This window comes from Hypomesus nipponensis, chromosome 24 (assembly GCF_054491055.1).
Source record: "Hypomesus nipponensis isolate SF chromosome 24, ASM5449105v1, whole genome shotgun sequence".
Classification (NCBI taxonomy): domain Eukaryota; kingdom Metazoa; phylum Chordata; class Actinopteri; order Osmeriformes; family Osmeridae; genus Hypomesus; species Hypomesus nipponensis.
In genome coordinates, this window is record NC_140384.1 from 2,686,945 (window position 1) to 2,704,395 (window position 17,451).

General features: G+C 44.6%; 2 protein-coding genes across 4 annotated transcripts; both read right to left on the bottom strand.

Annotated features, from left to right (window-relative positions):
* Positions 1 to 800: 800 nt before the first annotated feature.
* elovl7a (ELOVL fatty acid elongase 7a) lies at positions 801 to 8,637 on the bottom strand. Its single transcript, XM_084690408.1, has 8 exons — positions 8,396 to 8,637; positions 5,494 to 5,582; positions 4,850 to 5,040; positions 3,414 to 3,494; positions 3,202 to 3,258; positions 2,941 to 3,046; positions 2,559 to 2,695; positions 801 to 2,420 (listed from the first exon to the last, which is right to left on the bottom strand). The coding sequence occupies exons 2-8, from the start codon at positions 5,555 to 5,557 to the stop codon at positions 2,163 to 2,165; spliced, it is 894 nt and encodes a 297-aa protein (XP_084546534.1). The 5' UTR covers positions 5,558 to 5,582; positions 8,396 to 8,637; the 3' UTR covers positions 801 to 2,162.
* Positions 8,638 to 9,137: 500 nt separating this feature from the next.
* Positions 9,138 to 17,407, bottom strand: ercc8 (excision repair cross-complementation group 8). 3 transcript variants are annotated; one of them, XM_084690139.1, is made up of 13 exons: positions 17,269 to 17,407; positions 17,025 to 17,082; positions 16,750 to 16,845; positions 16,254 to 16,355; positions 15,920 to 16,043; positions 15,102 to 15,183; positions 13,604 to 13,672; positions 13,423 to 13,489; positions 12,255 to 12,358; positions 11,542 to 11,666; positions 11,222 to 11,419; positions 10,318 to 10,413; positions 9,138 to 9,846 (listed from the first exon to the last, which is right to left on the bottom strand). In XM_084690139.1, the coding sequence occupies exons 4-13, from the start codon at positions 16,352 to 16,354 to the stop codon at positions 9,784 to 9,786; spliced, it is 1,029 nt and encodes a 342-aa protein (XP_084546265.1). In that variant the 5' UTR covers position 16,355; positions 16,750 to 16,845; positions 17,025 to 17,082; positions 17,269 to 17,407; the 3' UTR covers positions 9,138 to 9,783. The 3 variants fall into 3 exon arrangements, with proteins under 3 accessions (XP_084546265.1, XP_084546264.1, XP_084546263.1); XM_084690138.1 differs by having other exon boundaries at positions 17,025 to 17,105; positions 17,269 to 17,396; XM_084690137.1 differs by having other exon boundaries at positions 17,025 to 17,353.
* Positions 17,408 to 17,451: the final 44 nt, after the last annotated feature.

Here is a 17,451-nt window from a genome sequence, read left to right on the forward strand (position 1 = left end):
TGGCATGGTATCAAGTGAGGAGCAAAGATAGGCCAGAGTTACCATGCTGCAGGGTCAGGACAGCCTGGGCGAAACATTGGGCCTTGGGGCAGTGTTCAGGGATCAATCAGGGATGCCCAAGACCAAAGGCAGGTCTGGAGTCAGAGAAACAATCAGCTTCAATGTTCCACAAGTTAGTGTCAGTATGACACTTAATTTCATCTTACACTGGGCAAACCAGTATCACACAGTCAAGTATGTTTGCAGCAATTAATTAGATGGTTTCAAGTCCCTATCTGTAAATACAAAAATATTTTTAGAGAAAGAAACTAAACAAAATGCGGTCTTTTTTTTTTACCGCTAGGAAAAAAAAAGTAATGGTTGTGAAAGTTGAATGCCATTTAGCACTTAATGTACACATAATGTAGGCTTCATTCCCTGTAATAGGGTTCCTTATTTAATGAACAGGGGGAAATTAATTGTTGAGAATGTTGTGCAGTGTATTCCTGTGCAGATAGAAGTTGGGAAAATGCTATTGGGCTTTAAATATTAACCAAGCATCCACACCGTGGCCCCTAATTCTCTCGGAGGTCCTTTAATCCCGGGATGCTGGTGATAAAGTTCCTCGGTACGTTGCCTTTTGTCTCCCTCAAATTCAATGTACGGCTAATGTAAAAGTTCCAACTGTGCATACTGTACCTTAACCGTTTTTTAGGTCTCCATCACTGAATGCTGGGTTCAGCATTTCTGTTGGATTTGTTCACTCAAATGCACCATATGGAGGGGGTATGAAACCAAATTAAAAAGCAGTACCACAGGAGTTCAGTATTTAAACAGCTTTTTATTTTCATAAATACATACAGTAAAATACTAGGTATACATATTACTCATTTTTCAATCAGTGCCCTTGTGGCATCATGTCTAAAAGGACACTCATAACTACAGACAGAAAATGGGGCGGAGGGTAAGGCACTGTGAAGGCTTCCCCAGGTAGACCATACCTCAACAAGGGCTCAAGGCACAACGGTTGGACCATCCAATGCCACGTTCTCAATCACAACTGGAGGAGAGCAATAGAGCTTACTTTAAAAACTGCCACAAGCACAGCCTCACATGCTAGTTAGGAGACTTCATACGAATCAGTGAATGCAGGGTTAGTGCCAAACGCTTCAGTCTTTCAGTTTACTGGCCAACCAGCCAATCTGCAGCAGGTAAAGTGATTTGACAAGTATTTTTTTGACTTGTGTTAAGGCCATGCTTGTGAGCTAAAGCTAACAGCTACAACATGAGCTCTGCTCCGGTTCCTGCAAGAAGCACTGCTACTGGTCTCAAATCTCATTGTTTCAAAGTCATACAATCCTTATACTGAGAGAGACTAGAACATTGAAGAAGGCTAGATAGCATCTCAAACCCTTAGGCTTCGGACAGTAGCTGTGACTCCATTCAGAAAGAAGTGAGTATTTCAACCAAAAAGGGGACGGCGGAAGGGTGTTATTTAAAAAGATGAATGAGTCTCCCTCTTAAGCATCCTCCTAATTAAAGACCGTTTCAGAAATACATTTACAATTGAATGTACAGACAAATATAAAAAAAAGATCAGTATAAAAAGAATGACATTCAATGAAACAAGCTAAAACCATGTCTCATTAGAAGAAAAAAAAAAAAAAGAAGAAAAAAAAAGATACTGTAGGAGAAAGAAGAATCTACTCGGGCAGGTCCAAAAGCACCAGTTAGCTCCCATCCTTCTCAGTGCAGAGCTAACAGAACTATGGCTTGAATGGCTAATGAAGACGCCTCATGTACAATGGAAGATGCCTCCAGTGGACACATAACATCTCTCTCTGCAAGTGGTTGATTTGAGACCGTCCAGAAGGCTACCTAGATTGACTGAAGTAGTTCTTTAGTTAATCTAGGGGGGGTTCTTCAGTAAATCTGTGTCGTTGACAGAGAAAGAGACAACGTGGTCGATGAAAAACAAAAACTACAACAAAAACAAAGAAACAGAAACAATACAGCTTTGGGTCGTAACACACAGATTGCCTTAGCAAATGAGAAAGGGTAGTGGTCCAAGAATCAGAGCCACTGGAGTAGAGTGGAAGGGTAGTAACTTTCTGTGCATAGTGATTCAAATGGGACAGACCGCGGCCTCCCGCTCCCGCCCCCGTGACAGACCAGAGGCCGCTTCAGTCGTCTTTGTCGTGCTGCATGCTGTTAGTGTTGCCGTTGATGACTCCGTTGGAGTGGTGGGCCCAGCGCTGGTTCTGCAGGACCTTGGGCAGCCTCTTGCCCTTGGTGTAGGCGTGGTACCAGAAGTTGAGGAAGAGGAACAGGAAGACGAGGCCGTAGAGGCCGATGATGTACACGAAGATGGGGAACTGGTAAGGGCAGTCCTTCATGAAGAAATACTGGAAGATGTGGGTGGTGACGATTACGAACTGGATCTGAGGGGAGACGGGACAACAAGGTTTTTATCATGGATGGTTCGGTAGGAGACCAGGCCAGCAACACCTAAGTATCTTAAGGTACACACGAGTTGGACCAGAGGATGTTGTGTTTAGGAGCAGAGCAGAGGGAGTTACCAGTTGGATGGTGGTGAGGTACTTCTTCCACCACAGAAACTTCTGGTAGGCAGGGCCCAGGGCAGACAGGCCGTAGTAGGTGTACATGATGACGTGCACGATACAGTTAAGCATGGCGTGAAACGTGCCCTGACCACCTGGAAACACGCATCACCCGTTACCAGTTTTGCTCCAGCAAGCATGCGTAAATCAAATGTGCATTCGGGATTTGGTTACGTAAAATAAGCACAATACATTGCAAGATGTGCAGCATATGAGGTGCATTTGTACCAGTGTAAATCTCAAAATCAGTATGTAATTCTCCACAATGTTATTCAGACCAATTGACCCAATAAGAGTGTTCAGATCCTTAGGAGGTGGGCGGTTGCGAGAGCCGGCTTACCTGCAGCGAAGCGCACCCCGAACCACCAGTTGAAGGGCATGATAGAGTGATGGAAGACATGGAGGAAGGTCACCTGGCTGTTCTTCTTCCTCAGCACAAAGAAGACCTGACGGGCGAAGGAGGAGGGCGAGGAACAGAGGGATGAGACGCATGGAACAGGTAGATGAAAGAAGAAAAAAAAAAAAAAAAAAAAAAAAACATAGAACATAGAAACATAAAATGTAGAAGAGGCGATCTCGAGAGGGACCGGAGGGAGCTCACCGTGTCCAGCATCTCGATGAACTTGGAGAAGTAGTAGAGCCAGCAGGTCGCTGCCATCTGGAGATGGATAGAAGGTCAAGAAGAGAGAAGGCGATGGGGGGAGAAATAGTTTGACAATGAAATTGACCGAGCGCTCCATTGAAGAGGGTGTGTGTGGTGTTGGGGAGAGAAACTGAAGGCTTTGTGGGCCAGCCTTGCTTAAGGGCTCTTACCCTGAGGGCCTGCGGCGAGTCAGAGTAGTCCACGGGGTCACAGCGGAAGGTGTATCCTGTCCCCCAACCAGAGTTCACATACTACGAAAGTACAAAGGACAACAAAAGCTATGACGCCCTCCAAATATCACAGCAATTCAGCAGCATTACATTTGAGACATTCGTGTTACCCATGACTCTTATCTTCACGTGGCCGAGTAACGAGTTTCGCGAGTTTTTCTCGAGTTGTAAACGGGCGAGTCCAACGTCAATGAACGTACAAACACGCGTCATAGGTTCAATGTTGAGAAATGCTTCTCTCGCCACAATAGACGGGGGCAAATGCTCAACAGAAGGCAAAGGAGGAAAAGGAAGTTGAAACAAGGTGCTTGGTTTAGTCACCCATGCTGTGAGCACATACACACCTTTCAGGTTCCCCACCCCCCACCCCCACCCCTAGTCAGCCAGCCAGTCAATCAGTCAGAAAGAGGAAAAACAGGCTCTCAGCACTAGTCAAAGAAAAGGAATGTAACCAAGCCCGTTTTTTGGCCCAATCCTCAGACAAAGACCAGACTGATTTGGTCCTTCTAAGGAAGCACCCAATTACAGTTATCAAACAGTTTAAATATCAATTAGCTTCGAAAGGAAAAAGAAAAGAAGAAATAAAGAAAGGAGCGAGGAAAAGAACAAGAAAAGGAAGGAGGCGAGGAAGGACGGAACTTTTAAATACGCCCTTTACGACCAAGAGCTTTCTAAATAAACTAGGGGGGTTCTCAAACTATGGTACGTGCACCACTGGTGGTAGGTGTGCCCCATTCCCGTGGTACACGGAGGAATCTCGGAAATACCTTAACTATGAAATCATTGAAATGTGATTTTAAAAAAAGTTTCCTTCCCTATAAAATTTTTGTTTAAAATACAAAAAAATAATAATAATGTTGACACGCGCTTCTACCTGACTGTTCCCGGTGTGTAGCTAAATAGGGTAGGCTTACGCTACTGTATTTTAACGTTGGTTATAATGGTGGTACTTGGAGAGTCAAATATTTCCTGAGGTGGTACAGCGTGTAAAAATGTTGAGAACCACTGAACTAGGGTAGCAGACTCAGCTTTATCACAACTGTTAACAGTGACAGATTGTGGTTTTGCATGACAGTTGGCCTCAGTCAAAATAGCTTGGACAAGCAATTAAGCGTGTCTGAAAAGCCACAGCAAGCAAAAGGGGCTAGTGCACCTTTACCTAGACAAACTGGCATTTTTGGATGTCGTTAAACCAATGGAGATGAAAAGAGGTGCAAAGTGACGCATGTGAGCTCGTCAGATCGGGAGGCATGCAGATGCTAACAGCCCAGGCCTGTCCCCTACAAATGCTTTCCCATAAATTACAGCCAGAGCAGAAGGAGGAGATCTGGCGGAATGTTCCAAGCCACCACTGGCTGGATGTGACCTTCACTCACCTCGTAGCACATGTAGAGGGAGAGGGCGACCACGCTGAAGTTGTAGACCACGAGCACACCTTTGAGGTCGAACGCTTTGCGGTTCTCCATCAGCCGTGGCCCTAGCGACGTGACAAAGTAGATGTACACCGCGATGATGATGGTCTGGGGGAGGGGCGACGACATGAGCATCCAGTCCTCGGTCCTGGAGTCTAGACAACAAGAAGAGAGGGTCAAAAATTCATACCGGCACTTTTTTAATATTAACGTGAATGTGAACAGGTCATCAACGCACATCATTTCCATAGTCAGTGTCCTAGAGATTGCATAGGATAGTGTAAGTTCAGAGGCATGCATTTTAGAAAAGTATTTTGCTTACCGAAACTAAGCAGGGCCTAAGTATGACTAAATAAACAGGGGCTGATGATCAGACACTGAATTTAAATTTACATTTAGCACACGGTTTTATCCAGAGCGACTTACAATAAGTACAGGGACATTTCCCCCGGGGCAAGTAGGGTGAAGTGCCTTGCCTAAGGACACAATTTTGACACGGCCGGGAATCGAACTGGCGACCTTCAGATTACTAGCCCGATTCCCTAACCGCTCAGCCACCTGACTCCCATATTATTGAATGATCCCGACCGTTCAGATGTCAGTCTTACCTGCGTGTTGGATGAACTCATCGTACATGCGGATAGCCTTGGATTTGAAATCACTCAACTCCATTTTGACCTGAGGTCTAGTAGCACTCCTGGAACACAGAGGGCAGAGGTCAACGACGAGAGCATGCAAGTGTCACACAAAGATGGAGGAGAACACCCATGCCCAATCACAGCCATGCTCGTTTTGCTGCATGTGGTGGGAGTTGACGCTTGCCATTCTGAGGACGGTAAGAAGTTTGACCATATCAGTCACACATACACATTTGATTTGACAACACACACACGCATCAGAACAACATCCGGAAAAAGCCAGAGAGACCCCGGTCATCTAAAGTTATTCTGGGTGGCTCATGTCATGATACAACCCACCACCAGTCCTCATACTGAAAGGCTGGATTGTGGACAATGTCAAATGATTCTACTCAGCATTTCTGCCATTCTCTCTGCCTCTCTCTCCCCCCTTTTCTTTATCATTCCATGGACAAGAGAGTGAGTGTTGGGAGCACAAGGACCAACAGTCAAAGCTCCTCTCTACTCCTTTCTCTGGGATGTGGTAGGGTCAACACACACACACACACACACACACACACACACACACACACACACACACACACACACACACACACACACACACACACACACACACACACACACACACACACACACACACACACACACACACACACACACACACACACACACACACACACACACACACACACACACACACACACACACACACACACACACACACACACACACACACACACACACACACACAGCAATCATTAACCAGATGTGTTCCGATAACACAGGCATTTAATGGGACTCGCACAGTTACACAGGCCCCGCCTTGGTTCAATATAAGCACAGATTATAAAAACGCTACGAAAACGAGCGATGAAGCAGCATGTCACCACTTGAGCCACTGTAAGTCTGGTTTCCAAGGCCTTGTGCCTGTTGCTAGGTGGACATGTTGGGTATGTAACAGAGAAAGGTCACACAAAATAGAAAAAAAACTAATTGGACCTGACATTAGGAGAAGGGTTTGGCACCACTATCCTTTATGAATGGGCAAAGATAAATGGGTATTTGGTGTATAACCTGCTTCAAGGGGCTAGAATTAGACAACACTGGCTCTTCTGCTCTCCACAGACAAACACCCACAGTGTGATAGAGGGCCTTTGCAACAAAGTAACATTGTCAAATATTTAGGGCACCCCTCCGATCAAGACAATGAACGCCTTTCTAATGAATCACATCCTTGCGGTGAGATGTAATCGTGTTTAAAAAACAAAACGAAAGGCACGACAGGCTACAGCGAGGGCTGACCGACTGGATTTCCTAGTCCTGGTTTGTGGGCAGGATCAACCGGCTGCACAGATACCATGACGAAATACTGTCTCGATATCGAATGAAACGGAACACCACATATTGGAGAGTGGTCTATCAGACATGGTTTCTATCCGTTAGATCTAGAGTATGGATGTGTCTAAGAGCCCCACAAAATGAGTGATCAGTAGTTGCGATGTGGCTGGTTTATGTGATGTGAAGGGTACTACATACGGAGTCTTGTGGCGCACGTTTCTACACATTTCCATTCCGGAAATCAACCCTGAACAAGCAGGGGAAAACAATGTTTGTCCCCATTCAAGCCCAACGGCTGTAAAAAATAACTTCAAAAGTCACATTATTTGAGTACAGGGGGGTTCAAATACCCAGCATCCCATCACAAAGCATTGCAACTAATTGACTAAATGCAACTCCACCTGATCCATTAAAATGCTAAATACATGTGGAACTTATATTAAGTTAATTTAACAGGCCACGAAGGTTTTACCTTGTACCATTAAGGTGTGTACTTTCTCGTGCCATGCTCTCAATGAGACGGAAAATGTAATTGAGGCCATTGGTGTAGAGTGTAGACCATTCTATGTCAACACTGACATTTCAGTTGGGCAATGGCAGCAAAAGACTGTACAACCACACCTTGCCTCGTTAGCATAGGTGTGTCTAATCCCACGCGTTCTGACGATATGACAAGGATTCTTGGCAGCATGTAGTTGTGTCAAACCACCCAACGCTCCTCACTACAACCGTAGCCTATAACCTGTGGTATTCTCCATTGATATTTCCTTACAGAAATAGCCCATAATGTAGGCCAAATTGGTGACATGGGGAGGTAAAACAATTGACTGTCACAGCCTTTACACTCGAATACATCACTCATTTCCCAATACTTTGTCTATGGTTATAAAATCATTACAACACCCAGTGCCGCCGCTCCCACCACGCGCATCACGCGCTGTGCGTAGGGAACCCGGTAGGCTACCCATTAGGCTACTAGCCATCTTTGAACAAAAAGTTCAAAATAGGTTTTCGGTTAAACATTCTAACATTGCTTTTGGAATACAACCTACAGTAGACGAATCAAAAGAAACACGGGACCACAAAAGACCCATCACCAGTATAAAATGAGTCTAAAAGATTGCACTAAAGCATATACTGTGTAGGCCAACTGTCGACCATCATTTATATCTACCCCGTTCAATCGCGTTCTCGTTTTATTTGTGCAGCAGGGTAGCCATATTAAAATGTGAAATCAAACCCTGCGAAAATCTATTAGAATTAGGAACTTTAGGATGGTGGCAGTCATATTGCCAAACGAACATAGGCCTACAGAAAAGCGACCAGATGATAAAACCCTTAAAGCCACCATGTGTAAAAACACGAACTTTCAAAATAAAAAAACTAACTTTTCTAACGCAGCATATCAACTTCTTCCGGGAAAAAATAAATAAATAATAGGCTACCATACAGGGAGCCGGTTTCCGATCGTTTATAATACTCATCTTCCACTTAAAAGAACATCATATCACAAGATAATCTTCACTTCACAAACCTCTATCGAACTCCAACGTTAAAAATGTCCTTGAGCTCCGTCAATAGATACTCCACCTCCCGCCTCGCCTGTGGCGCAGCTGTGAGCAATCGAAACAGGTGTGTCGACGTTTTAAGCAACTTTGCTGCGAATATCCTCCCTGTCGTGTTGGTGCTTGCTGCCATGCAACTACCATGCACTGATGAGAAGTGACTGATGTACATGTAGAGGGTGGAGACCAAGGGAAAGAGCACAGGGTCCGGCTTGACGCGCTATCAAAACGTCGCCTAAACGGATTGGAGGAGGAAAAGAGGAGGAATAAATTTATCCTTTTACATGCGGGCATGCTACTGCATCGGACTTGAAATAGTTTCAACTCAGTATACCACCCACCCGCGTCATCCAACTGATATCTTTGGCTGTCTTTAACATTTGAAAGTTTTATGAGAATATGTTGAACATGTTTTATGCAAATGAACAAGAAAGGTATAGCATATATGGAAATCTATAATAAGCATAATAGGAATAAATGCAGGTTGAACAAAAAGGCCACACAGACGTCCAAGTAGCAATAGTCAATGATTTATCAACCCCTTGAGACAATGATACCAGTTCTGCACACTAAGTTTTTGAGGTAATAGTGGAGTTAGATAAACGTGTATCCACATCTTTTTGATGTGCAGTTAAATTTAAAATATTACAAATCTCTCCCACACAAGGATACACTTGTGAGAGGGAGAAATGATCATCCAAATGAAAGAAGCAAGGGCAATCATTTAATCACATTACTCATTATATACAAACATACAAGAAGCAACTCCTCATATACATTTTGTACAAATAACAAATCTTCTGAATCAAGCGCTGGACACGGTGGACATGTTTATATGTATGGGAAAATGCTGACAATACATACAAAGTGATTATAATCATTGAGACAGCCATGATGGTAAAAGCACTTGGGTGCATGGATTCCTAACAGAATCTTTTGTAAACAAATACCGAGTCAATGGGGAGAGGGTCACCTCAGTATCACCACTACCTAGAACTATACAGCACGGGTTTCTGTAATACCCAAGACCACAAAACAATTGGGAATGGCACGAGAAATGGTGTGGGTGTGTTGCATTTAAGACCAAAACAACTGCTCAATGTAAAAGTCTGCAAAACACCACACAACTCCAAAACATAATTTGTATACAAATAAACACTTGTTCTTGGCAATATCAATTGTCAACTCTGACACACAATGCCTGTTTAGGCCTGCACTAGAACACCAGTAGAGGTGTGCGAAAGGCCTTCTAAAATTAAAGTCCCCATCTTCTTTAGTTGTCAGCGTCATATGGGAGCTCCCTAACGGCTGGTTTGGGCTCCGGATGGGTTGGGGCAGGTTTGCGCTGACGCCCTCATCAGTCCTCATCACTGCTCCAGGCATCTTCAAAAGCAGGGTTCACTACAGACAGGCCACCAACCTGGGAAGGAGGAACAGTAGAATATTCCAGATTAATTTGTGTTCTCTGTATCTCAATTCATTTAGTCAAGTCAGTATTGAAAGATACCCCATCTGGGAGGGAATAGTCTTGTCATACATGCTACATTCAGTAAGGCAATACTGGGACATGGAACACTCTTGACATATGAATATTGTTGTTGAATATTGTTATTCTTTTTTAAATATTTGAACTGTTAAGGTAAACTGGGAGGTGATTTGAGATCAATATAATCTGTTTAGTTGGCAGCAAATTAGTATGACCTATCTGGGGCAATATGACTGGTAGGGAAGAAAGGTTACCATGGGGATGAGTGGCATGAATACAGCTGAATGAAATAAACTGTCAACTAACTGCAAGCCTGGTGAGCTTACCATTATGCACAGAAATGCCTTGTCTATTGGAGATGTTGTCACTACGACTGTCTGAAGTGAACGGAAACCCAGATCCTACCTTTTTAGCTGTGGCCCCCTCCTCCTCCACATCGGGGGGCCGCAGAACAGGGACCCAGGCCAGGATGTTGCAGTCTTTCCCTCCACTGTACAACTCCTGGGGGTCAGAGGGGGGGGAAGGAAGGGAGGACTTTTATTTCAAATTTTGAGACTGAATCCTAGGGCAAGACAGGGAGCAGTTTTCTGAGTGATGTACAACTAAACGCTGACAGCTTTCTCTTCGGACACATTCCGCGTACATGGAAGCTTAGAATAACAAAGACGCAACTGAATACCAGGACCAAGGTGTCTTTTCAAATGGTCCTACTCAGAATGTGAAGTAGCTCCGCTGCATTCTTAAAAATGTGTAGTCAGAAACAAGCCACGTGGCGGATTAAAACACCACAACAAATAACTTGACACAAAAATACTTGTGCCTGCTCGGATCTGTCTGGCTGACGAGCGAGAGGCAACTCCCAAGAGGGAGACAATGACCGGGGGGAAACTGGAGGACACAAAGGAGGGAGTATGGAGACCAGAGAGAGGTGTGGCCAGATCCTTATAAACCAACTCCCATTTGCTCTCAGTAAACTCCTGATTACTTTGACTTGCCATTACATCCAGTAACTGAGGATCCAACTGTTGTAGGGACTATAAACACAGGAGTGTGGCTGACAGGTTCACCGGGGCATGTTGACTGGCATCTGTAACCTATATTTTTTTGTATATTTTATTTAATTGTATTCCACTTAGTATTGCTAGTTTATGTATCCTTAGTATAGTTAGACCACATATTTAAATGTAAGATTCCTATATGAATATTGTATGCACCTTCCTGCCAAAGCAAATTCCTTGTCTTTCATGGCGAATAAATCCCATTCTGATTCTGATCAGGGGGAAGTGGCGAGGCTAGCGGACGTGGCTACCTGGTAGTCGGGGTGAAACTCGCAGCAGTCCACGTTGTTGTAGTGTCCCCTCAGCGTGGTGACATGCTGGCCCGTGTGGAGGCCGTACACTGCCAGGGAGCTGCCGCACGGCACAAACACAAACTCTGGGCTGCAGCCCTGAGAGACGGTGAACTTTAACCCCTTGCGGCTCTCATTACACACTTTCCCGTAGTTCACCTGGAGGACAAACAGACGGAGTGAGATATAGAGGGCTGATGGGCCAGCCTCCGGGTCTGTCAGACGTAGGAAGAAGGCGTGTGTGCACGCAACCACACACACACGCGCACACACACACACACCAGTGTGTTCTCTCCAGTGGCACTGTTCCACAGCCTCATGCGGTCGTCTGTTCCGGCGGTGAGGATGTAGAGGCCGTCTGCCGTAAAGCACAGACCATTTACCCGGCCGTTATGGGCTGTGTTCACTAATACATGGGAAAAGACACACACACACACACACACACACATTAGTGAGATAATTCACACAATGATTAAGAAAGGCTCTTTAAGGCAACTTCTTGCCTAATTTTCTCCTTTTGGTTTCAACTTTTGGTCATTTGATCTGGATTTCTTTGTTTCTCTCAGTCTCTCCTTTCCCTTCATTTATGTTATCACACAGCAGCCTCAGAGAAACTGGTTTGTGGGAGCTTGGAGGAGAGTGACAAACATGTGGAGAATGCCCATCTTGTTCTGAAAGCTTGTTTAACTCAATTTCTCTGATCTCAATTGGTTAGCCTGAATAGTTCAACTGTTCCACATAACAGGCGGAGAGATTGCATCATTCGTGACATTGCATCAGATCCTGTACAATCGGGGAGGGGAAGGGTGGAGGAATAGGGGGGTGGGGGACTAGAGGAGGGAGAGAGGGTGTTTGATGGTTAATAGATGGTGATAGGAGGATAGAGCAGCTGGAGGGGGTGACAGGATGGAGGATGAGGGGGCTCGGGGAAACATAGGAGAGTGGAAAGGAAGAGCGAGAGAGGACGTTGGAGGGACGAGAGGTGCGTTCGTACCCGCCTCGGAGGAGGCTTTGGACTTGTCCCCGTTGTGTTGGTCCAGAGTAAAGAGACTTCCGGAAGCCCTTCGCACATCCCACACTCTCACCCTGCTGTCAGAACTGACGAGGGAGGGAGAGCGAGAGCAGACAGTGAGATCAAGAGATAGAGAACAGAACAGTAAAAAACAGACAACTGTTTATAAGCAACATGGTTTAAAGGTCATACAGATCAAACAAGCTAACAAATCAAACGTAAATGAGTGTCCCGATGCATGCTTTCATGCATACCTCTACCCCAGAGGATTGCCAAGAAGCCTTCCCACCCCTTCCTGTACCAATGACAGTCCCTCTAGGCCCTAAGTGACATAGGCCTCTCTTGCATAATCCTCCCCTTGACTTCTGGATCTGCACCTTAAGGTTCCTACTGATATATCATTATAATTTTCAGTGTCTCCCTTCCTGGCCCTGAAATCCTTTCATAGAACACCTTGCTACATCATTTATCTCCTTAATTCATTCATCCCAAAATAATAAGCAATCTCCCAGCAATCACTTACAGACAGAAGCAATAACAATAACAAATGGTCCCATGTGACCCCTTAAAACCTCTTTAAGTCGGCTACCTGCTAGCTCCACAAGTGACTCCCTTCTACTACAAAACACGTTTCGTCCTCCTGGACGGGAGGCACAAAATATTGTTGTGAGCGGAAACCAACACAGATGGGGCACGACGAGCTCTCCTCTTGCCCCAAGGGGCATGACGAGCTCTCCTGTCCCACGCCTCGACGTATATTTAGCCGGAGCCGGGTCGCTCCTGCTACGGAGCCGTCTCTAATCACTTTGCGGCCCCGGGGGGGGCGAACCCACAAGTCCCGCAGGGTTCATTAGCCAGAGCTAATCGAGCCTGAAGCAGGTAGGGTGCCCTTCCCCGCCATATGCTTGATTTGGCACTTACAGGGCCTGGCCTAGCGATGCCACGGTCTTAGACCCATTCTGCAAATGCCACCAGATGGCATTAAGTAGCTCTGTCTAGAGTCGATCTACATTTGACGATTAGCATTGGGCCTATTTTTCTTTTGATGTGCTCTAGTGATATAAGTCGACTGGTCTGAACTCTGGGCCGTGCAGCTGCAGTTTTAGATGAAGGAAGGTTGTCAGTGGTTCTGGTAGATTGGGTTACATACCTGGCTGTGGCTAAAATGTGCTCATATCTGGGGGACCACTTCACAGATAGTATCTCTCCCCGGTGACCTTGAAACACACATAGGATGGTCAGTATGCGTGTGTGTTTCCGCCCATGTCTGTCCTTTCTGTGTGCGTGCGTGCGTGCGCGCGTGTGTGCGTGTAAAAAAATCAAAAAGTCACCTTGCAGAACGTGGATGCGAGAGCCAGACTTCAGGTCACACAGTTGGATCTTGGGGTCTTTGGTGCCAACTGCACTGATTGAGAACAAAGAGGGCAGCAGGGTGAGAGAATGAGCGAGCACGTGTCTGCATGTATGCAAGTGTGAGATGAGTGTGTGTGTGAGATGAGTGTGTGTGTGTGAGATGAGTGTGTGTGTGTGCGCGTGCGTGCGTGTGCGCGCGTGACTGAGCGTGTGAAATTGCACCGGTGGGGAAAAGACATGGAGGCCATTCTTGTTAGATAAGAAAGGAGGATGTTTTGACAATAGCCTTGATCTCAAACATGGGCTTGCACATAGAGCAGACACACCCAGCAGTGGAAAGAGCTTACGAACAATCGAGTAAAAATCGTGTGAACATTGATGTATCTGAGGGGGCTGTGGTTCTGGTCTACCTAGACTTCCCCCCAGGTTAAATTCAGGTCTTTACTCGGTTTCTCCTCTGTAGGCCATCGCCAACACACAGGTAATAACTAGGAACCAATTCAATGTGATAGAGTGATAGGCAGACAAAGGGTGAATGATATTGAGAGAGTTGTGTGTGTGTGTGTGTGTGTGTGTTGGGGGGGGGCAGGTATGTACAACCTGTCAGTCCTGCTCATCGAGGGAAAGGGGAGGAGAAAGTTGATGGTGAAATAGGAGGAGGAGGGTGTTAGGGAGATAGAGGAGGTGGTTAGATTCCAATCGTGTCTCACCAAAACCCATGTGTGTGTAGAACTGTTCCTGAACTACATATATAATATAATATTAGGTCAGGAACAGTTCTACACACACATGGGTTTTGGTGAGACACGATTGGAATATATGACTGACAGTAGTAAAGAGAACAAGACCACAAAGATTTGGGGGGATATTACAGATTAGACCTATAGGACAGGTTGGGTATCAGAAGAAGGAAGCAGGCTGGACTAGGATACCGGTGAAAAGGGTTGGAACTAGGGTAGAGTTCAGCAGATAAAAACCAAAACGGCTTGAACAGGACGGTCTCAGGGAAACAAGTCGAGTTGACATCTTACTGGCAGGTGCCATGAATTAGTGTAGAACAAACCTGTTTTCTAACACAGACAGAATGTGTTGTAAATACAGATCACGTAACAGAGAACAATGGTGATTCAAGAAAGCATGCGAAAACAGTGTAGCGGTGAAAGAACAACAATGGCACCATGGCATACATACACCAAAACTAGTTCCAACACTAAGATCAATTTGTAATCTCTACATGAAACAGGTGTTTGCTCTCTAGACGGAGTAGAGATACTAGACTGAATAGTCCTCACAGAAAAGTATGTTTTACTTTTAGAGTAGCAACCAGGAATTGTTTAGTTTTAATTAAAGGTCCACGTTTTATTTTGTATTGTTGTTTATTACATCTATGAAATTCAACACAAATAGATTGATGGGTGCGTGTACACCCTGCAGTACATATCAAGCTGTCACACACATACACACACAAACACACACCTGCGATGAGGCTGTGTTTCCTGGCGACAGGGGACATATGGTGGCAGTAGACGTTCCCTTCAAACTGGAACACCTCGGCAGGCTGGAGGGACGGGGGGGTAAACAGGAACAAAATGACGTCAGGAAGCCTCGAAACTCTCTCCGGAAAAAAAACCTGAATGTTCCATGACCGTTGAGGAGATGAGACGCGAGGCTAGGCTAAACATCTCAGATCATGAATGGAGAACAGAAACACTGTGAAGCCTGGGGGAGGCTGGAGGAAGAGGGCTGAACAGAGCCGTGTGTCCGAGTACAGCCGGTGGTAACAATGCAAATCCCTCTGCCAACACGAGTCCGCTCTCTGTACACTGACTGCCTGTGTGTGTGTGTGGATGGCATCGAGGGCTGAGCCTATGGACACACACAAAGACCCCTCTGTGTGGACATTCACGCAAACGCACTCGCGAGCGCACACACACAGACAGAAAGTAGGCTGCCATATCCACTTGTGTGCTCATTGCTTAGCCCAACGCATAACAAGTTACATGGCAGCCTTCCCAGTCTTTGCCATGCAGTATGTCATTAGTTGCTCATGAAAGGTTAGTCTTATGTCTGGATTCCTGACTGGTGTGGATGATGTCACTGACTGTCCCCTAGATGACCCTTTGCAGAAGCCGTCACACCAGAGTAACTAGATGACCTGAAGCCTGACATATGGGCATGGTGGAGCGAGTTGTCGTGAGTGAATGAGTGAGTGAGTGGGGAGGTGAGTGGGTGAGCAATGAAAAGAGAGGGAATTGGCTGCCCAAGAGAGGGAAACAGGTGTGCAAACCACGTACCTTAAGAGTCTCTGTATCCCACACTTTCATTGTTTTGTCAAACGAGCTGGAGACAAACATGCCAGTGTCCAGGGGATACCACTGGACTGTCTCTACACTGAACCTGTGAACATACCTACTGGACCTGCAACCAAAGAGTCATCGGATCAATCCCATACATTATAACAGTCATTTCAGTATGTCTATTAAACATGAAATACGCTTGAACAGCTAACTCATCTAAATTCATTACAAATACAAATCAATCAATGAGCTATTTGAAGAGAAAGACAATTAAGCACTACTGCCATCTTGTGGATGATGGGGGATGACAGATAAGTAGTGAATGACACACCTGCCTATGGTGCAGATTGCCTTGCAGGTATACTGTGGTTTCCTCGTGTTATTCTCCAGGTCATAGATAACTATAACCCCATCAGCTCCTCCAGACAGCATGCTGGAGAACAGACATCAGAATAACATTATTATTATTTATATTTATATATATATATATATATATATATATATATATATATTATATATATATATATATTATATATATATATATATATATTATATATATATATATATTATATTATATATATATATAATATATATATATTATATTATATTATATATATATATATATAATATAATATATATATAATATAATAACTAACCCCTAACCCCCCTAACCCTATATATATATATATATATATATATATATATATATATATATATATATATATATATATATATATATATATATATATATATATATAGCCTGGCCAGAGGAGACCACAGCAATTAGCTGGACAGATGGAGGCAAGCTCGAGATCAGAGTCACTCACTATCTTCCTTCAATGACCTCAATGTCAATTGTATTGATTCCGTTGCCGTGGATTCTGTCCACATCTCGATCATGGTTGAGCTCTAAATTTAGGACCCTTCCGTGCAGAATGCGAGAGACAGAGAGAGACATATAGAGAGACAGAGACATAGACAGAGAAAGAGAGTAGTTGGGATAGCAGATTAATAGTGGGGAAAGCTAATTGAGCCATGAAGTTACTTAGCTATTGTACTGTACATGTTCTTTAGCCAATTCCATCCCGAAACGGTTCCCTACCTCCTTGTTGACTCTGCGCGTCTAAGGCGAAGTGGATCGTCAAGTCCTGTCTGTCTTGCTGTGAGAAAATTTAACATAATTCTAAACAATAAACACCACACCACTAGTAGCTAGCGGAAGAGTGGTGCTTTGTTTTGTTATTTCTGATTAATGTTAGCTGGTTATCTAACCACATCAAAATAACGTTTCTTCCCTGAACTTGCCAGGTTTGAAAATGCATCCAACTACTTAATATTTCACTCACTGGTGGTGATCTAATCGTTTTCACAATCCAATAAAAAACGAATCGTGATATTTCTCGTGATAGAAAATAGCACAGAAAGTACTAAATGTAGCAATGGCAGCGGCCATGATGTTTTTACGTCGTAGCTGGCAAACGTCTGGCAAACGAAGAACAAGGATCCTCATTGGTTGCTTCAACTCCCTT